This window comes from Xenopus laevis, chromosome 4L (assembly GCF_017654675.1).
Source record: "Xenopus laevis strain J_2021 chromosome 4L, Xenopus_laevis_v10.1, whole genome shotgun sequence".
Taxonomy (NCBI): Eukaryota; Metazoa; Chordata; class Amphibia; order Anura; family Pipidae; genus Xenopus; species Xenopus laevis.
In genome coordinates, this window is record NC_054377.1 from 87363659 (window position 1) to 87386968 (window position 23310).

At 36.8% G+C, this 23310-nt stretch overlaps 1 protein-coding gene across 6 annotated transcripts in view; it reads left to right on the forward strand.

Moving 5' to 3' along the window:
* Positions 1 to 23310, forward strand: part of LOC108714283 (microtubule-associated serine/threonine-protein kinase 2) — a 143508-nt gene that overhangs the window by 72078 nt on the left and 48120 nt on the right. For 4 of the 6 annotated variants that reach the window (XM_041590442.1, XM_041590443.1, XM_041590444.1 and 1 more), the window contains 3 exons: positions 6309 to 6400; positions 17465 to 17540; positions 19801 to 19821. In XM_041590442.1, the coding sequence (XP_041446376.1) occupies positions 6309 to 6400; positions 17465 to 17540; positions 19801 to 19821 (189 nt within the window). The remainder of the gene's footprint in view (positions 1 to 6308; positions 6401 to 17464; positions 17541 to 19800; positions 19822 to 23310) is intronic. The other 2 variants (XM_018258372.2, XM_018258373.2) reach the window with 1 other exon arrangement.

The window sequence follows — 23310 nt, forward strand, 5'->3', positions numbered from 1 at the left end:
AAGAAAATATTTTTTCTGTCACCAAAGTTGTGGCTTAACTCGACTGCAAAGTGTGAGCACAAATATTTGCAATTATGTGACTATGAAGATTTTCATTCATCCAGGTCATGGTATATCTAGTATAGTTCAATCTAAAAACAACTGGACTTGCTGAGTAATCAATGAAGACGTTTCACTACTCATCCGAGCAGCTTCTTCAGTTCAACTGACTGGTGTGGGAAGTTCTCGTCATATATACTCTTCCACTAATCCAATCATAATGGCACATTGTAACTCTTCAAAGAGGTGACATCTCAAGAAATTCACAGAGGTGTTGATTCTGTGTAGTTACTGTGATAGGATTATCCAATGTGTCATGCAACTCCTAGAAAGAGGTGTTACTTGTGAGAGTTGCATGAATGGACGTGTGAAGTCTTCTGAAACCGCTGGGGTACAGATGTTAGAATAGCATTGTATGTAGCAGACAGGTGGTAAAAAAAGGAGCCCCACTAAGACCCATTGTCAGCAGCATAAATTCAGTGACATACAACATTGCAAAATTCTTGGCTAACATTTTAGCCCCGTTGGTAGGCAATACAGTGCATCATGTCCAGAATGCCAAAGAGTTTGTAACCAAGATTCACGGCGTTACACTAGAGGCAGAAGAAACAATGGTATCATATGATGTCACTTCATTGTTCACATGTATACCTACTACAGAGGCAATTGAGACTGTAAGAAATCGACTGCAAGAAGATAATACCCTCAGCAGCAGAACGAAGCTCAGTCCCAACCAAGTATGTTTGTTGCTAGATTTGTGTCTTAACACCACATACTTCAAGTACAAGAACCTTTTTTATAGACAGAAACATGACTGTGTAATGGGTTCTCCAGTCTCTCCTATTGTAGCAAACCTGTACATGGAGGAATTGGAAAGGAGGGCCTTACTTACTTTCCAGGGAACTATACAGAGTCACTGGTTCAGGTATGTGGATGACACTTGGGGGGTAACTTGAAGACGGAAGTATACAGGAAACCCACTCATACGTACCAATATCTGTTGTTTGATTCCCACCATCCGCTGGAACACAAACATTAGAACTCTGCACCACAGGGCGGAAGTTGTGGCAACTGATACAGAGTCCAAAGACAAAGAGCAAAAACATCTCGGAGGCAGGGCCGCTTCTGCCATGAGGCAAGGTGAAACCCTTGCCTCAGGCGGCAGTGAGCGGCCAGTTACAAGGGGTGGCAAAAAAAGCCGCCTCTTGTAACTTTAAGAGCCGAACTTCCGGGTTTTAACCCGGAAATTCGGCTCCGCTAGTGCAAAGAGCGCTATTGCGCTCAATGCACTAGCGATCCTGCCCCCTGAAACCTGCTCCGACGCTAATTTTTAAGCGCGGAGCAGGAGAGGAGGGGGGCGGCATCTGGGCTGCTGCCTCAGGCGGCAGCAGCCTCAGAATCGGCGCTGCTCAGAGGAGCCTTGAAAGCGTGTGGCTACCCAGACTGGGCCTTTGTCAAAACAGCAGCAACCAAGCCCAACAGGAACACCAATGGAAATAACTGCACGGAGACACATAGTAGGTGAAACATAGTCATCCCATATGTAGCTGGAGTGTCTGAGAAACTCAGGAGGATTTTTAACAAACACCATGTCCCTGTGTTTTTCAAACCTAGCAACACACTGAGACATAAACTGGTACACCCAAAGGATCCAACCCCTAAAGAAAAACAAAGCAATGTGGTATACAGAGTCCAGTGTAGCGAGGAGTGCACAGATCTATACATTGGGGAGACAAAACAACTATTCACCAAGCGAATGGCTCAGCATAGGAGGGCAAAAGTCAGCTGTCTTTCTACACTTAAAAGACAAGGGACACTCCTTTGAAGATAGCAAGGTCCAAATCTTGGATAAAGAAGACCGCTGGTGTGAAAGAGGCGATTCATGTCAAGGTGGAGAAACCATCCCTAAACAGAGGCGGGGGCCTTCGACACCACCTGTCTATTACATACAATGCTGTTCTAACATCTGTACCCTGACGGTTTCAGAACACTTCACACATCCATTCAGGCAACTCTCACAAGTAACACCTCTTTCTAGGAGTTGCATGACACATTGGATAATCCTATCACAGTAACTACACAGAATCTACACCTCTGTGAATTTCTTCAGATGTCACCTCTTTGAAGAGTTACAATGTGCCATTGTGATTGGATTAGTGAAAGAGTTTATATGCTGAGAATTTCCCACTTCAGTTGAACTGAAGAAGCTGCTTGGATGAGTAGTGAAACATATTCATTGATTACTCAGCAAGTCCAGTTGTTTTTAGATTTACCTATACTAGATATTTGCAATTATGGCATATTTTAAAAGTTCTTACAGGCAATCGCAGAACAAGTACAACAAACTTGCCCAGCTTTATAAATACAAACACACACAGGGCAAATATTTCAGCACTGCTGAAAGTTTATAAATTAACCCAAGTGAAAGCTACATTGTACATATCCTGAAGTTTTTCCTTATTTTGCACTGTTTTTTTGAGGTCCTACCAATATATAATGTACCCCCTGTTGCAAAATATATATAATGTGGAGTTCCATGACCTGTATAAAAACACTCAGCCTTCAACCATGTGCTTTTATATGTTCATGGAACTCCTTGGCAATTTATATTATCCTTATATTTTACAAGAGTAAACTCTCTATATAATCTCTATAATTCACTATATAATGTACAGTATATTCATGGCTCTTGTATACTATACACAAACACGCTATATGTTATCTGTGATCCAATTTTTTTGTTTGTGTGGTTGTTACCTTAATGTTCTGAAGCAAATGCACAAGAGAAACGTGCTCTCCACTGCTCTTCCACTGAAAAAATCCCTGTAAAGCAGATGCTTGTTAGTTCTTATCTTTTGAGGAGCTAATTATTGCTCTTGCCTGTTTTGTGTTACGCATTTCAAATTCACATCCATCTCTAAATTACTGTAATTAAAGCTACAACATTCATATCTGTTTTACTGTGCCATGCAGCTGGGGGTGTTGATCATGAATGAACATGGATATTCCAGACATCCACACATTGTGAGCTGAAATATCTTAAATATTTGTTTCCTCCCCAGTCAAAACCTTTTTTTAATGAATTGATTCAGATTGCTTAAAGCATTTAAATATGTAAGGGTGGTAGGGGATGTAGACAGGGGATAGTTTGTCTGAGAATAGTATAGGTAGAAATTTGACATATACGTGGTTTTCGGATATCGTGAACTCCAGATACTGTCATGTTTTCAGCACATTCTCTTTGTATAGACACTAAAGCAGGGCATAGATGTAAAGATTTTTAAAAGATCTGATTGTCATTGTGAGAACACGATTATCTCAACGATCGTACGAATTGTCCATCAATTAAAAGACCAATTTGCCAGGAAAACAAAGGGGAGCTGCCTGCTTGGCCCTGCAAATATAGATTCTAACCGCACCATAATTTCAAAGGATTGGTCGGACTTCCCTAAAATCGGTCGTTCGTAAAAAATGTCTTGAATACTTTTAGGGGCATATTTATTATGCTGTGTAAAACATAATTTGTGTAAAAAATTGTGTTTTTACACGGTGAAGCCTGGTGATGTGTGTTGTATTACCCACTTTTTTTTTTACATTGCATAATAAATATGCCCCTTACAATCTCCCAGTACCTCCAACCCCTTTTTGCGTATAAAGTATGTGCTGTTTGAGTATCCAGATTTTGCAAATACACTACAAGTGCACTGTAGACTTTAATGGCAGTTAAGCCTGTTCCACAGACTTAGTATAGTGAAAATAGAAATAGAAAGAGCCAGAGGAATTCTAGTATAGTTTTCCTGGAGTAGGGGAAAGTGGGATAGTGGCAGGCAGGACCATATGGTATGGTCCGCATTTGACGTGAAATCTGTTTTAAACTTAAAGTAAGTTAAAGGGCAACTATTGAAAAACAAAATTTGATTACGATTTTTTTTTTTAAATATAGTCTATAAAACATTCTGTTTTTTTTAAATAATTAAGATACTCTCTCTCAAGCAGCTGTGTGCCAGTCCGTTATTTTGAAGGACGTTTAGCTCCAATACATTGTTTTGGAAAAGGGAGCACACACCAATGTATGTGGCCTGGTATAGTTTTAGCAATTCGTGCGCCAAACATTCATTTACAGAAATAAAGAAGACTTGAAAAAAACACAGTGTGATATCATAATAACCATTCAATTGCAGGAATGTGAAAACCTAAGAAAGTTGCATAAGCTAGAATGCATTGAAAGTTACCACCGACCTTACACCAACCATAGTGAAATGTAATGGACTGTGAAAATTTCTTGGGAAATGTCATGTCATGGACAGTGTTGGACATAAACTACAGTAGTTGATAGTAGCAGAACATCCTCATCTGTATTATGTGTAGAACTGTCTGGTAGTGGTGGAGACTTGGTCTACTGGCAATATAATGTAGAGGGTTCCGACTGTGTTATCTGTGCATATCCTAATAACTAAGTAATGCACACTCTCAGTTTGGGTTGTAAATTTATGTATCTTAGTATATTTTTATCTATATATCACTACTTATGCATGTAGCGCTGTACAGCAAAACATTGCTGTATGAATGAATTGCTAGAAACAAGCATAGCACAATGTTGACAGTGACCTGCTTTAACTTTTGCTTATTGTTGCTTGTTTCTCCCCAGAAAAGTTGTATCATACCCACAATAGATAGCTTAATGTTGCTGTATTGCTGGCCTTAGGTATTTTCAAGAAATTAGTAAAAGGGATTGTTCACCTTCAAACAACTAGTTGTTTTCAGACAGATCATCAGAAATAACAACTTTTTCCAATTACTTTATATTTTCTATCTGTGACCGTTTTTCTAAAATCGAAGTGTAAAGTTTCATTTTTCACCTTCTAAAGCAGCTCTGGGAGGGGGGGTCGCCGACCCGGTGAACTGTTCTAAATTGATACATTTAGTTGATACATTTGTTATCTGTGTCCCTGCTGAGCAGAATCCCTGGGTTTCATTAAAGGCAGCTGTTAGAATTGATACAATAGTTGCTAATACTCCAGAGATGCTGCTGAGAAATGTATCAACTAAATGTTCCAAAATTGTAACAGTTCAGAATCTGCACCTGAATTACTGATTGGCCAGACTCAAACACCAGAGACAGGAACATTCAACTTTACACTTAGATTTTGGAAAAACAGTAAAAAATAAAGAATGGAAAGTAATTGAAAATAGTCTTTATTTCTGGGGAATGAAAGGTGAACAATCCCTTTAAAGGGGTGGTTTACCTTCAGGTTAACTGTTATATATAGAATGGCCAATTCTAAGCAACTTTTCCATTGGTTTTCATTATTTATTTATTTTTTTTATTTTTTGAATTAAATCACGACATACTAAAAGTTTATTTAAAGGTGAACAACCGCTTTAAGCACTTGCTGAAGTATGACCATTTTGTACCATTTTTAAAACATCTTACGTTTTAGAATTCACAAATTCTGTATAATATTTTGGAAGTTGAAATTAATTATCATGAAGAATAATGGATATACTGCATGCTTTATTGAATCGTTAAACTTCCGTAAAGGATATTTCTTCTGGGAATTGATGGGAAATTACACAAATGGACTTGAATCGGATTTACATGATATTGGTTTTAGCATTGAGAAATTGTACCTGTCCCTTGAGGATCATCAGTCATTCTGCTACTGTTGTCATGGAGAGATTTATCAATTAGAGTTTAAGCAATGTTTGAAGTGGTGGGATATACCCCATCTGCAATATGGCGATAGTGCCTGTATATCTGAGGAAGATGGGATTCATTTCTCATCCCTAGGGGGTGTCTAATTTCGGACCATTATGCATATGTCATTACATGAAATGGCTTTGGTACAAAATCAGTCATATTTTAGAAAGGATGCTCTCATGCATTCTATCGATTAGCACACATATTTAGTTTGGATCAATGTTTTGCTCAAAGTGAAAGAAGGCTATTCATAATCTACTGAACAACTGATCACATAGACTTGCTTTATAATGACCTTACTCGGCTCAACTTGAGACTTTATTAGTTACATTCTGAATGTAAATGGTAAATACATAATAATGATACTGAAATGAAAATAAAATATAGAAATCATTGTTGTGCACCAATATTTCCATTACATACACATCTGTACATTTTTCACAATTCTATCTTCATTTCAGAATATCTAGCATCTTGCTTCATTTTGAAATGTGGGGGTTAATTCTTGAAAGCTGCCTGTCTAGTATAAGATTTGAGCTCTAATTTTATTTTTATTTTTTTCCCACAGCTGTCGTTCTAGTAATAGAAAGAGCTTGATTGTAGCTTCCAGCACATCCCCAACTTTGCCCCGTCCTCACTCTCCTCTCCATGGACATACAGGTAAAAATCCAGCCCTTTGCTGCCATTCTGACTCTACATGATTAATTGCTCATATTCCTTCCATTAGGGGGTTATTTATCAATAGTCGATTGTTAGTTTTGTGAGCTTTTTTTATAAACTTGCAACTCGAATGGTTTCTGATTTATGAAAAAACTCAAATGTAAAAAACTTGAATCAATGAAAACCAGTGAAAAAAACCTTGAATCGCTGGTATTAATCACATTTTCGAGAGAAACCCATGGGAAAAAAACCCGAACATCATGAAGGCTGCAAACATCTTCAAATGTTTTAAGGGACCTCTGCCATTGACTTCTACGTGACCTCGACAGGTTTTAGCTGGAGTATTTTTGGATTCAAGATAGTTCAAGGTTCTGGGTATAAAAAAATGTTTCAAACCCGAAAAATTCAAGTTTTTTTAAACCTGAAAATTTGAATTTCCCAGTTAAGCCTTTATGTAGCAGACAATGTTATTTGGCACTGATCTAAGGTACATTTTGATAAGATTACTCTGTCACCGCATTATATTGTGCCACATAAATATTTCTAATATTGTGCAACCTGTAGTGGAACTTTGTAAACAAGCATCAGGTGTCAATATAATGCAATATGCAGTGATGTCTAAATAAAAGGATTTCATACATTTTGTAAACATTTTTAGAATTTTACCCATTTGAAAGATATATCCAACAATAGCAACAATCAAACAGATGATAAAAGACATATTTAGGGGCCTATTTATTAACTTGAATTTTTACTGGTCCAGTTTTCGAAGGGGAAAACGAAGCTGCTAAAAATCCAAATCCAAAAATACTAAAACCTGTTGAAGTAATGTAGAAGTCAATGGCAGATGTCCCTTTTACAAAAGATGTTTCTTGACATTGTGATCTGCGCTGGTTTTTGTAAAATAATCAGAGAAAGTCGAGTTTATCTGGCAACAACTCGAAAAAGTACTACTATCTGAGCGTCGAGGCAATGGGAAAAATTATACCCTCCTTAGTGTAAGATGTTTTACACCAAAAAAAAATTCGTTTTTCTCCTTACTTATGCATTACTATCAGCATTTCTGAAATCAACAGGCAGAAACAATTAACATCATTTAAAGAAGTTCCAGAGTGAAGCACAGGGAAAAATGAGTTACAAGAAGTGCATATTAACCCCAGGTTTTTACACAGCTTTTTACACCAGAATTTTACACTCCGCTACACATTCTTAGGGTAAGGCCACACTAGGCGTTTTGGGGAGATTTGGTCGCCTGGCGACTAATCACCTCGTCTTTGCGGCGACCAATCTCCCCAAATGCCTTCCCTGACTCTGAGCCGGCTAAAATGAAAAAAACGCCGGCGCTAATCACATGCGGCGAATCGTTTTCCGAAGTTGCCTCACGTGAAAACTTCGGGCGACTTCGGAAAATGAATCGCCTTGTGTGATTAGCGCCGGTGTTTTTTCATTTTAGCCGGCGCAGAGTCAGGGTAGTTGGGGAGATTGGTAGCTCAAAGACGAGGCGATTAGTCGCCAGGCGACCAAATCTCCCAAAAACGCCCAGTGTGGCCTAACCCATAATGTCATGTGTTGCCTCATTTTTTTCTACCAGTAGCCTAACATGACTCATCATATATACGGTAGTCTCACCTACACCCAGAGAAAGTTGTGCTGTAACACAGAGATGATAAACTTTTGGCCTCTCCTCTCATGTTTTATTGCCTGTTTATTCAGGTAACCTACTGTTGCTTTTGACTGGACATATAAAATGTGCTTTTCTTGACACTCAATCACCTATGGCTGCCATTAAATGCAAGGTTTGTGCTGATGGACCATTCCATTCCATGGGGAGCTGATTAAGAACATGCTTAATCACATTTGTAGCGTTTGGAGGAAGAACATTTAAATTTTATATCACTGCTTTTTCTTTCTGTCCAGTACCACAACACCAACGTTAAATAGTTTATTGCAACGTTTTCTGTCACTTAATCCTTACGTAACTATAGTATTTATGCATAAGAACTGCAGTAATGGTATTAAAAACTGGCACAAACCAAAACAAATCTTCTTTTAGGTTCTGTGTGCAAAAGCTTTTGTTTAGCAAAGTGGCCTGGTCCAAGTCTAACTGTGTACCACATTATCTGAGTGCTACATTTTTTGTTCCCTTTACATTTATAAATGTTGGTCCAGTCTGACGTTGTATAAAATGGTGCACCTTAAATCCATTTACATGTGTGAAAGGAGAGAGAAAATGTCATTGCTCTTACATTAATAGCTTACATCATTTAGGCCCATAACCTGTGCCACATAGTATAAGCAATTTAATTGAATTGAAGCCATATATACACAATCAACGGGGAGGTAACACACACACCCACCTGTAATTGCAAGTATTAAAGCTTCTCCTTGATCCTATAAAATAAATAGTTTAATTCCTTCTAGCCTCCAGTCGCCTCACTGTCTACCAGTGTCATGAGTATTTATTTGTTGAACAGCATGGCTGACAAATCTAAAATATTGTTAATTCTTTATGACACATTTTTGAAGAATTTTAATATGAAAATCCTCTTAATACTTAAGCTTTTCTTAGCCTTATGTTTGAGGAACTGCCCTTCTGACAAAACTGGAACAGGTTGGATTTAGTTTGACATAAATTCGAAATCTGGCATTTATAGTCAATTATATGTCACTGTTATTAATCTGACTCTGTGGATTTGGATAATTATGTGCGGGTGATTAAACATTTTAGTAAGCTTTTAAAATAAACAAACGGAATCAGTCAGTTTTTCACGTTTCCCTCTTAAAAGCCAACATTTCACTTTCACAACTCTATTAGTCACAGCTTGACAGATCTCTGCCACAAGGCACTGAATTAGAATAATTTTTGAATAGAAGATTTCCATACAAATGACTTCATTTTTTTAATATTTAGCGGCACCGGAGTTTAAAGCATTGTCTTATTTAAATATTAATTAAAACATTGTGCCACTTAATCCAAAACTGTTTAGTGTACGTTTTGTGTAGGAATGCACATAAGCCAGCATTCATTTGCAGAGTTTAGATTTGGATGAATCATGAAGTCATGCGACTTTAAAGCTTTGGACAAGATTTAAAGATTTGGATTGATATTTGGCCAATTTTTTTTTTTTTGCTGGCTGAGGGTTCAGTATTTGGCCGATTCCGAAATAATCAACTTGGTGCGTCAATAGTTTTGTTGAGATTTTATGTATAGCAAAACATGCCCATACAAAATAAATTATACACATATTACACACAAATTTGATATTTATGGAAGCATAAAATAAAGATATATTTTCAGTGTTGCCCATGATTGCAGTGATGTGAAAGTGTATGAGTATAATGACTCTTGAGTATTTATATATCTGAATTAACATCACACTAGAAGAATTGATCACATTGACCTCGTCAGAATTAGAGTAACTGCATTTAGATAATCAGATTGATCACATTGCTTTATTTTTAAAAGTTTGAGGTTATTCCGTATTGAATTGGAACAAGCTGATTAGAGGAGAATCGGAGAGCAGCCTCCTGTGCAGTTGGTCATGATTCATGGCCAGGAGGGAAGAAAGACTATTTAAATGTCATTTGTATGCACCACATACTCCAGTGGACTTCTCTAGAATTATTTGAAAGGCATAATCACTTGTCCCACTTTCACAAGAGATTATATTATGTAGATCTCTGGGTCAGTCTGCCAAAGATTAGTCATTATCTTCAAAAGAAGTAATACGATGTACTGAATACATTTTGAGCTAAAAAAAAACCCTTTGGAGAACATAAGTATTAGTACCTAAATGATAAAATGAATATCTTACCATACTTTGATTGCTAGGGATGCTACAGTGTGGGATTCCATGTGGTTTTAAAAGCTCACTAAATGTAAAAATGGTTTAATTTTGTTATTCCTTGCATGTAATAATTCCCTAATGATGGCAATGACTGACCCGTATCTCTAGCCATACCAAAGATTTGTTGTACAATGAATGAATGGTCAGGCAGGACTAAATGTGGCCACACACTACTGTTTGAAAAGACAACTGTCCAACTACCTGCTCACCTCCATCAATGGCCAATTGCTTATTTGCACTTATACACTCTTGGCACTTTAGATGAACAAGCACAGTGGTGTAACTTTAATATAGCAGAACCCACAGTTTAGGAAGGGCCGGGGGAATAGGAGACGTGCTTACAGGGTCTTTTGTATTGTAGTCCTCCTCCCGTTCCACTAAAGTTCAGTATCCAGTGCAGGTAAGCGAGCAGCGCGTAGGTGCCCAATCACTGCTGAGGATGGGGAGGAATGCTCTGCACTGCCCTGAAGATTTTTTTGCAAGATGGCCTAGTCATTTGTATTTACACCACTAAACAAACAGACTGTAAGGAAAGTGGGAGTGTGGTGTGCCACCTGTCACAGGTGTGTGGATGACCTCCTTTACTTGCCAGTGAAAGGCATTATCACCAGACCATATTTTTTTTTTCTTCTGAACATACGAACTGTGATGGGATCATAAAACACGTGTATGGCTTCTTCGTGTTGGCAAAGTAAAATTATTGGTGTGACATATGATTAGATTCATTTCATTTTTGGAAAAGATAATTGTTATATGTAAAAGCATAGAATTATTTTTCACTGTCACTATATGTCATGCGGTTGTGTGCATAATTACTTCTCTCTTTGTGTATATGCTCTATCTACAAATACTCACACATTGTGTATGTATACATGTATAAACACACATATATATATTTACAGTTGAATGGAAAAGTTTGGCCATCCCTGGCAAATCTACAAATTGGGTTAATATTGTAAAACGTAGTAAATGGCTACTGCAGAAATCAGTGTGTTAAGAAACATCTGCAAATGTCAATGCAAATGTTTATTTTCCAAACTTTAAAACACAGGAACAAATAAAAGAGTACTTAAAGGGATTCTGTCATGTAGTTTTTATTCCTAAACTACACTGTTTACACTGCAAATAATTCACTCTGCCATCTAAAAAATCATTCCCAATCCAACAAGTGTATTTTTAGTTGTTATATTGGTGTGTAGGCAGTCATCTCACGTCACTTTGCCTGGTCATGTACTTTCAGAAAGAGCCAGCAGAATGGATCTGCTTTCTGACAGGGTATTGTTTCTTCTACTAAGTGTAACTGAATTTGTCTGAGTTGGACATGGGTTTTTACTATTGAGTGCTATTCTTATATCTACAAGGGAGCTGTTATCTTGTTACCTTTCCATTGTTCTGCTGATGGGCTGTTGGGGGGGGGACGGGTGGAGGGTGATGTCACTCCAACTTGCAGTGCAGCAGTAAAGAGTGACTGAAGTTTATCAGAGCACAAGTCACATGACTGGGGGCACCTGTGAAACTGACAGTATGTCTATCCCCATGTCCGATTTCATAATTAAATATAAAATAAAATCAGTTTGCTCTTTTAAAAACTGATTTCAGTGCAGAAGTCTGCTGGAGCAGCACTATTAACTAATGCTATTTGAAAAAAACATGCTTTCCTGCAATAGTATCCCTTTAAGGCAGGTGCAAAAGTTTGTGGGATCCCCTCCACTTGTCCAGTAATAAACAATGCTTTTGCAAGGATCCTCACCCTAAATACCTTATAATACCTTAATAGCTATAAGGAGTTGTGACCTGTTGACTATTTCTGAGCTTAAAGGAAATGTTCAGTGAAAAAATAAAAACTAAGTTAACAGATAGTCTGTGCTAAATAAAAAAATGTTTCTTATATAGTTAGCCAAAAATATAGCCTATAAAGGCTAGAGTGAGTGGATGTCTAATATAATAGCCAGAACACTACTTCCTGTTTCTCAGCTCTCTTGGTTTCCACTAACTAGTTACCAGGCAGTAACCAATCAGTGACCTGAGGGGGGGGGGCACATGGGTCATAACTGTTGCTTTTGAATCTGACCTGCATGCTAAGGATCAAGTGCAAACTGAACAGTTGTGTCCCATGTGGCCCCCCTTAAAATCTTTGACACCAAACTTTTGGCTGTCATTCAACTATCATGTGCGCCCCTAGCAACAGAGTGAATATTTGAAATGAAGCTAATTGATGCCTCCATAGCAAGGTAAGGCTATAAAAAGATTTCAAATCACTTCTAGCTCATAATTTCCCACTGTCTGTAATGTCATTAAGAAATGGCAGGAACTATCATGATTTTTTTTCTCGCTATTAGTATTCCATTTATTGAATAAAATAATTTTCTAAATATAAGCCATTAAACATTTCCTACCATTTTTAAATTCCTTTACAAGCTGTTATCTGTGCCAAAGGGGTGTTACTAAATATCAACCTACGGTGTCCAGCTGTATATATTCTCACACACTGTATTGTAACACAAGGGTATTTGAAGCCATTGAGCTCCATAAACATATATAAGAAAGAGCGCCATCCAGTGGTAATATGATCTAATTGTAAATCAATTTTAAAATCACATAAAACAATAAAATTAAAACACATCAACCTCTACACTAATATACTATACACTCTCTACACTATATATACACAATATACTGTATATACAATATAGTATAGCCTATATAACATACTCTATATAGGAACTGAGAGTCGACCCTTACTAAAATTATCAGATAGTAATTGAGTGAATAAATGCCTCCAACAGCCATAAACCATTTAACATATATAAGATCATCATACTAGTTTGATTTTGAGTTCAACATTTTTCACTTTTTATGGTTCTGATGAATAAATTACAATCTTACAATTATTAACTGGTTTCTGATTATTTTTCAGATCTTTGTTCCTATACAAAGTTTGTTATATTTGACCATAGCATACTAATGCTTATCAGTTTACATTTGCTTTGATTTTATTATTTTATGTGATGTAATTTAAAATAACTTTACTATTAGTTAATACCACCACTGTATCCTTGCAAACACAGCTGCTAAATGCACTAGTGCAGATACCCTTAGCAACCAATTATTATTTAACTTGTGGTAAACTGTTTAAAGCTAATTATTAATTGGTCACTATTGGCAACAGATCTGTTAAATGTGCGCTAATGCCACATGGGTCAGATTTAGGCTGGTATACACACAATTAGTATGCATTTTGGCTCAGAAATCCATACCTCCCAACATTTTTTGAGGGACAGTCAGGATTTTGACAGCTCAGCACATAGTCCCGGATTGTTACTGAAATGTCCTGACTTTCTCTTTGATTTCCTGCACTGAACAGCCAGAAAAAGATACAATGTTTCTAACTTAATTGGCTTTTGGCAGAGAGCCCAGAGCAAAGAAACAATTGTAGCAATTTAAGATAAACAAGTCTCTTGGGGAAACTGATGTGCATCTTAAAGGGCAATTCGCCTTCATTAGCAGAACTGTAATAACAACCACAGAAATGTTTTCAAACTTTCATAACCTGCCAAATATTGTAGAATGAACATGATACTTAGGGGGTGTGACCACAAAAATGGGCCTGATCAAAAAATGTGCACCACGATCTGCTCATCAAATCTTTTAGTCCCTCTTTCTATTTCCAAAATGCTGAGAAGTATGGAAATCTGTTCCATGTGACTGCACCCAGTCTGACTCAGTGGCTCTGGGTGCAGGCACTTGAGAAGACTGATGCAAGTGCAGGGAATGATTCTCAGCCTACGTTTATCCGCAGGTTGAGAATAAGCGCTATGTGGCCATGACTTTAAAGTGGTAAAGACTGCCAGCACCAAGTTTCTAACCCACAAGTGCCATCCCCAAGTTATCGAACATCCTGGAAATGGCACATAGTTTTATCCCTCAGCAGAAGTGAGAGGAACCACAGTTCTTCCTTCACATGACAAGAACAAGTATGGGATCCGTTATCTGGAAACTCGTTATCCAGAAAGATCTGAATTACAGAAAGGCTGTCTCCCATAGACTTCATTTTATCAAAATAATCCAAATTTTGAAAAATGGTTTATTTTACCTTTGTAATAATAAAACAGTACCTTCTACTTGATCCAAACTAAGATATAATTAATCCTTATTGGAAGAAAAACCAGCCTATTGGGTTTATTTCATGTTTACATGATTTTCTAGTAGACTTATGGTATGAAAATCCAAATTGCCGAAAGATCTGTTATCCGGAAAACCTCAGGTCCCGAGAATTCTGGAGAACAGGTCCCATACCTGTAGTTATTCATACTGTAGTCATTCTGCTAATTACCCTGATCATGAGGAGTTTGTTTCCCTAGTCATTTGTACATATATAATCGTGGTACTCTTGTTAGTGCCTTACAATGTTTCTAATGTTTATAATTAATACCAGTAAAGGTACCTGTATATATGGGTTCAGCCCCACAGGGCTTTTATTTCTTGGGAATTTTTGAAAGCATTGTGGGTAAATTCAAATTCATAATGTTTCTGAACGGAAACATCATGGTTGTTTGATTGTGTCTTCACTTCAAAGGTTTTAGTAGCAGGAGAGTTTGGCACTACTGGGACTTATGAGCTGTAATTCTTCATGTACATTCATTGTGTAGGATTACGTAAATACACTTGTGGTTTGCGCGATTACTCAGAAACCCTGTACTCTGTTTATCATGTTTTGCTAATATAGCAGAGTATGTTTTGCTAAATCAAAATAAATTGTAATAACTTACTAAAAATACATAGATTAATTGCTAATAACAATCATAATCTTAATCATTCCTAAATACTTGAACAAAACAGCTTCACTCTTCATCTGGCTGGAGCGGAATCACTTCATTAATAATTCATTCTATATATATATATATATATATATATATATATATATATATATATATATATATATATATATATATATATATATATATATATATATATATATATATATATATATATATATATATATATATATAATTTTTTTTTTTTTTTTTTGGCATATACAGTGAAAACAATTCTGGTTTCCCTTGTCAGACCAAAAACATGAAAAACTGTTAGATCATAAGCTTCTAACTTGTCATGTTACTGATTGCCAAGCGGGTCTTATCAAAGGCTTCACAGGGGGACTCCAGATATTTTACTTATAAAGGGCCCAGGGGACCATTCAGACTCCTCATAGCCTTGAGTTGAATTCTGATAAATAAATGTCATTATCAGTAAAATCAAAGCGTTACTTAGACAGGGTGCACAGAAATGTCCCTCTAATATGAATTATAGCTACTAAAGGTGGCCATAGACGTAACAATTACGATCTTTCTTGGAAAAGATCTTTCCAAGAAAGATCGTATTTTTTTTTACTGAAGAAAAAAGCCTTGGGACAGATATCTTTTGATATAGGAATTTTTTGCATATGATTGCCTGTGAACTGGGGCGAGTCCCTTTGGCGTAATTAAGGCAGAAATCCGATGTGAAAACAAGAAGTCACCTCGCACACCCTGGCCGTCCGAATTTTGCGAAACCTGGTGCTCGATGAAGGAGGTATTGGCAGCCTCCACAACAGACAGAGAAGTAGAAAATCACCGGCACAACAGGATATTTCTAGCAGGGAAAACCCTTGCTCGTTTATTTGCGGATGCAACGTTTCGGGGCTTACCCCTTTGTCAAGCATACACGCACCGAATATCGTACGAACATTTGTTTCGTACGATATTATCCGTGCGTCTATGGTCAACTTAAGTCTCTAGAACTATAAAACAGCCCTTAAAAGAAATGGGCATGTTTTAGCAAATAAAAGTGCTGCTAGTGTTAGGTGATGCATGTAACAGTACACTAGAGTGATAAGGGAGCATGAGACATAGCCATGCATTGCTTTATCCAGGCCAAACCAATTTGGAATTACTGTGAAATGCTGCAGTGCACTTTAATGAGATGCCGAACACAAAAGGGAAAATGTAAATTTCTATTCATACTTCAGACTTCATTTCTGTAACACATAAAAGATTAGCCCAAACAGTGCTTGCCTTCACTACGATTTCCATGAAATCTACATCACAATATGTGTCTGACTTTATAGTCTGCAATAATCTCAGCAGAAATAGATCTGCACCTGCAAAGGATAGAGACACAGCTGCACAGGATCCTTTCATTGCCCTAACTTTATCTTTGGCTAATATTCTAGTGTCAATTGCCTTCCCAAGGAGTCATGAATATCTCCACCAGATGGACGGTACTTTCCAAAATGATTTCACTTTCACATGATGTTTACTGTTAAATGCTTTGAAATTGTCCATACATAGATATTGCTCTCTGGATAATTAGGCTTCTGTTACAATGGGGAGGTTTTTTGTTACTACTGGTATATAGAAACAGGCATTGGTTTTTCCCAAGGGGGCAAAGACATTGAAACTTATATCTAACAAGCTATATAAGTAGTAAAATCTGCCCAATTATCCAGTAAGTCTCAAATTTGTTTTTATTGAATTTCTGCTCACTCCACAACATGAAACTAGGGCAATGCTGGGAAGACCGCAAGTATAATACGGAAGACCAGGACTTTCAACATATGACAATTTTTAAATTATTTCTTTTCATGGCAAGTGTCAGAAATACAGTTTAACGTTAACATGCGAAGTTTAGTAAAAGATAACCAAAGTGGAACCAGTGCCTAAGCAGAAATTGGTATTTGTAATCGATGGTACTCCACAATGGTAATACAGGTATGGGACCTGTTATCCAGAATTCTCTGGACCCGGGTTTTTCCGGATAATGGATCTTTCTGTAATTTGGACCTTCATACCTTAGTCTACTAGAAAATCATGTAAACATTAAAGAAACCCAATAGGCTGGTTTTGCTTCCAATAAGGATTAATTATATCTTAGTTTGGATCAAGTACAAGGTACTGCTTTATTATTACAGAGAGGAGCTTTAAAATTCTTGATTATTTGATTATAATGGAGTCTATGGGAGACATCCGCTTTGTAATTCGGAACTCTCTGGATAATGGGTTTCCAGATAACTGATCTGTCCCAGGTTTGAGACTAGTCAACAGATGACAGTACTATATATAGTGGCCAAAGGTCAGCATTTTTGCATGGCTATTATTTGACATTAATGTAACTGATATTTGCATTCCATTGGCATTTTTCACTAATCGTTTGGATTTGATTTTTTTTTTTTGCACAGGTAACAGCCCGCTTGATAGTCCACGTAACTTCTCTCCAAATGCTGCTGCTCACTTTTCATTTATTCCCGCTCGGAGGTAAGCCATTTTACATATATACACTGTAGGATTTGTGTAATCCAATTTTATGGTGCGTCAGTGACTTTTTATACTGTAAAATAATACAAGAGGACCATTCCATGGTACTTTAAGACTTTTAAATGATGGGCATATAATAATGAACCTGGATAACTATAAACCAAAGCTGCATCCCCGTTCTTGCATGGGTTTCCTCTCTCACATACAGAATCATTTCGGTCTTGGTAAAAGTGACCATTGTATGGATGTTTGATAAGCACCTTAGCTACCCAGCACCTGTGTGAATGATCTGTAATCTGTATCAAGAGCTGTAAAATATGTTGGTTTCTAAATTGGTGCAAAACCTAATTATAGTAAAATGAAGTACCATTTAATAACTTGCAATTAGGGGTTTTTCTGCCAAGGAGACCCCCAGCAAAAAATGTATATGAGAAAATATATCTCCCTTCATATGTATGGTTTACATTAATATTTATTTTTTCATAAGCGTTATCTATATGCATTATATATTACATTTATCAGTATTGGTAGCTGTACTGGTTACTTTGATGTGTGTCATTCTTAGAGTCTGATTAAACAGCGACCTCCAGTGGCCAATTTACCTAAATGTTTGCCTTCAAGTACATGGGAGTGCGCATGGGAATACAATAGTAATCTGTTTGGTAACATATAAGCACATTTTTATGTTTATTTAAAGCTCATCCTAACAACTCACACACATTGTTTATTTCTATGGGATTTTGATCAATGGGCGAAGTCTTAACATTGTTAAATGTTTAACATTGTTAAATACACTTCTGAAAATCCCATAGGAATGAATAGGAAGTGTATGAGTTTTTTTGGGGTGAGCTCTAATCTCACATTTTGAGATCTCTGTCCCATAAATTCTGTCTTCTTTTGCAGTCATATAAATGAGAGTGAAGCTATGACAAAGTGTTTGTGTATTTGTATCTGAGATGTGTACAATTCGACTTTCTCATGCAGCCCTACAACAAAAATCACAAAATATTTGTGATTTTCTTTTAATATAAAATCGGACTATTAAAAAATCACAAGTTTTTTGCAATTTATTAAACCCAGAGGATGGAAAAGTCAGAATAAAAAATCTGGCATCTCAGACCTGTTGAGGTTGCATATAAGCCAATGGGAGAAGTTCCAATGATTTTTTTTGATGTGTGCTGGGTTTTTGCCAATACCCTGAAGTTTTCGGGCAAAATTCTTGAGTTTTCGGGTGAAAAAAATCTTGAAAATCGGATGAAAATTCAGAAAAAAACTTGAAAAACTGATTTTTTTTCCCCCCACAAACATAATTTTTTGGAAAGTGTATTAATAAATAAGCCCAAAATACTTGTGCGTATTTGGTCAGAGTTTTTTTCAGAAAATACTGAGATAAATTTGGACTTTGATAAATAACCCCCTAAATGTTCTGCTGCACCTTCTTCTAGGCTGACATTCCTGGACTTATATCTGAAGATTTATGTGCGAACAATGACCTCTTGAATATTTTTAAGCCAGTATATGTATGCATATTATATATGTACATATTTATTTTTATTTCCAGAATATTGGGAGGCTTATTGTAGTTACAAATGAGGCACTGGGGATATGTAGCGCAAGTTGACCAATATACTTGCCTAGAGAGGTCCTTTTTGTATAAAAGGATGTCCCAATAATAATTACTTATAAAGTGGGGGCATGTGGTTTGATAATTTTATTTATACAGGTATGGGACCTGATTTCTATAATGCCCGGCACCTGGGGTTTTCTGGATAACTGATCTTTCCATAATTTGGAAAGTCTAAAATATTAAGTCTACTAGAAAATCATGTAAACATTAAATAAACCCAATAGGCTGTTTTTACTTCCAAGGAGACCAAATATATCTTAGTTTGGATCAAGTGCAAGGTATTGTTTTATTATTACAGAGAAAAGAGAAATCAATTTTAAATGTTTAAATTATTTGGATAAAGTGGAGTCTAAGGGATGGCCTTTCCGTTATTTGGAGCTTTCCGGATGACGGATCCCATACGTCCTACCTCTTGCTTTAACATATGCAGGGCTCACAAGGGGGCACAGGCTTGCTTACTGTATGTAATAGAATTAAAGTGATTTGTTTTATGATTTATAAACAGATATGAGATGGCGGGCAGATTAACTGTGGGGCAAAATATGATTGTATAAGGGCTGCTGTGGGAAGTCACAGACTTAAATTTGTATAATAGTGCATATAAATATTTTTTTCTTTAATTCTTCAATTAAGCCACGGACACAGAGCAGACAGGTAATAATAATAGCTTGGGTCTGTTTCTCATTCCCATTACGTTTTGCATGGTTGTTTTTATATGAACCCTCTGGCATTGTTTTTGACACATCTTTTTATTGCTCCCAAAGGCAATCATTCCTCTACTCTTGAGAGATTCATACAAACAAAATGCTTAAACTAGTACACACAGTAAATCAATGTGTCCTGTTGTAGTTATTACTTGTAATGAATGTTATCCTCAAATGTGTATTTTTTTCTTATGCAATTTACAGATTATAGTAAATAAGTCATTTTCTCCAGCTTCCTTAGTGCTACCAGAAAAATGCTACTGTAATATCACTTACAGTTATTTATTATTTTTTCACAGAAATGTTCTAGTTACAAAATGTTTTGGGGATTGTTTCCCATGACATTGAATGGCAATCTTTGTTGACATAAGCAAGCCGTTATCTTTTAAAAACCCTCCACCCAGGACAATGAATTTTCGTCTTTTTGACGGAGACCTTTAATGTGGACAATCACATTAACGTGATGCTGCCTCTAAAATATATTTTTTAAAAAAGTATACATTAGAGGAAAGAATGAAAAACGGTATGATCCCAGCTTCTTTTTTGATACTCTTTCCCGTCTTCTATGTATAAACTGTCATATAATGTGGCTGCTCGCTTTTGCAGTCAGCGAAGCCAATTCTTGAGCAATGAAAATACTGTGTGTGGCTTTGCCCTTAAAAAGGGACAAAAGTCATAAACAGCAAATTAATAAATTTTTACCCTTTTCTTGCTTAAAGCAGTTCTTTCCCTTTTACCCCCCCCCCTCCCCCCGTTAATTCCGAGCAAGTAAGAGCTGCCAATCCTGTATCTGGCTACTGCTCTGCCAATTAGACAAAGGGTAGTGAGCAAGTGTTGATTTATATTGTACACTGTACACTAGCTGGAAAGGGGGGGGGGGAAGTCAAGTATTAGTCAATTTATAGAAGTACAGTCTCTTATCTGAAAACCTGTTAACCAGAAAGCTCACAATCACTGTAATCCCATAAATCCATTTTAAGCAAATAATTAAAATTTTTTAAAATTAATTTCTTTTTCTCTGTAATAATAAAACAGCACCTTATACTTGATGCCAGCTACGCTGCATGAATCCATACTGGTGAAAAAATAATCCTGTTGGATTTATTTAATGTATTAATGATTTTTAACAGACATGAGGTATGGGGATCCAAATTACAGACTGATCCCTTATTTTAAAAACCCCAGCTCCCAAGCCTTCCTGATAAGTGATCCCATACCTTCATATTGCAAAGTACTTTTATTTTGAGATGAGGAACCACATTGGAGTTTTAAACCTCACTTGTAGTGCACAAGTGTGTAACAGCTGTAAAGCATTGCATGGAATTAAAAGATCAATTGTTGTGTTCTAGGGGCATATTTATCAAGGGTCGATTTTCGAATTGAAAAAACTTTTCAAAATTTGAATTCAAAAAGACCAACCAAAATTAAGTTGAAGTTTTTGGTTGAATAGGTCCGTGGTTGAATAGGTCCGTTTCTGATCGAATAGGTCTGTATTCGGCCAAATTCAAATCGTACGAATAGAAGGAACCGCACATTCATTCGAATTCGATTCAGAGTTTTTTCCACAAAAAACTTCGATTTTTCAAAGTCCACCAATTGACTCCAGGTAGGTTGTAGGAGGTCCCCCATAGGCTAAAACAGCAATTGGGAAGTTTTAGATGCCGAATGTTCGAAGTCGAATTTTTAGAGACAGTACATAATAAATTTCGATATTCTAATATTCGATTTTTTTTTTTCAAATCGAATTTGGACTATTCCCTAGTCGAAGTACACAAAAAATAGCTAGAAAATTTTTTATTCGAAAATTCACCTCGACCTTTGATAATCCTGCCCCTAAGTGTTACCTGGCACTAGGGATGCACCAATCCAGGATTCGGTTCGGAATTCTGCCTTTTTCAGCAGGATTCAGATTCACCTGAATCCTTCTGTCTGACTGAACCGAATCCGAACATATGCAAATTAGGGGCAGGGAGGGAAATCACGTGACTTTTTGTCACAAAACAAGGAAGTAAAAAAGTTTCCCCCTTCCTACCCCAAATTTGCATATGCAAATAAGCAAATTAGGATTCGGTTCGGTATTCTGCCAAATCTTTCGCGAGGGATTCAGGGGTTTAGCCGAATCCAAAATAGTGGATTTGGTGCATCTCTACCTGGCTCATAGGGATACAATGAAATTAGGGAGTGGGGGACTGCAAATAATTCTGTTTTGAAGTTGCATTTTGATCAGGAAAAGCACTTTGACTTGTGTGACCTAGTCCATAAACCAAAGTGAAGTACTTGTAGCTGCCTGGAAATAAGATTCTATAAGACAAATAAAAGATAATTGAAGAACAGTAATAGTACATAAATAATAAATACTGGACTATAAATCTTTTAAAAGGCTAATGTATTACATAACGTATGATTAATTTCTTGAATGGAAACTGCATAATAATGCCATCTGATTGCAAAAATCCAAACCCAAAGAGTCTAGAAAAGCTAGGGGGCGTTTCACTGAGAGGCAACTTCTGCTTATAGATGTTTCCCATTTGCAGGGGTGTAACTACAAAGGTATAGGGGCCCCATGAGGCCATGAGATCATATACAATTTCAATAAATACTGGCAACACAGAGCAACCTCTAGTCATTTTAGGGGCCTGAAAAATAATTTGCTGTGGGGCCCAATAATATCTAGTTATGCCACTGCCCGTTTGGTTTGGTAAATAGTGAAAGCAAAACAGGAGCCAACATCAATGAGATCACACATTTTTATCCATGGTTTTCCCTTGTTTGTGAATTCTTTTGGCCCCATTACACACATAAGCGGTCTATTTATCATGCTGTGTAGAAAGTGCGAGTGAAACACTACCGGTGATGTTACTCATAGCAACCAATCAAATCTTTGCTTTTGTTTGTGGAAATCTGATTGGTTGGTCTGTGCAACATCATCGGTAATGTTTCACTCCACTTTTTACATAGCATAATAAATAGACCCCTATATGTTGTTTTTCCTGCTTGCGCTTACATGTCTGCTTCGAAGGGACTTAAAGGAAAACTATACCCCCAAACAATGTAGGTCTCTATAAAAAGATATTGCATAAAACAGCTCATACGTAAAACCCTGCTTCATGTAAATAAATCATTTTCATAATAATATACTTTTCTAGTAGTATGTGCCATTGGGTAATCATTAATTGAAAATTGCCATTTTAAAAAATAAGGGCCGCCCTCTGGGATCGTAGGATTCCCTGTACTCACAAGCATACCAACAAACCATACATGTTAGGTCACATGAGCCAATTAACAGACAGAGTTCTATCTTTTGCTTCCACACTTCTTCCTGTTACAGTTAGAGTTGAAGTATTTCTGGTCAGGTGATCTCTGAGGCAGCACACAGACCATCACGAAATGGTGGCTCAAGGCAAGAGATGTAAAGGGGCAATATTTACTTAAATATATA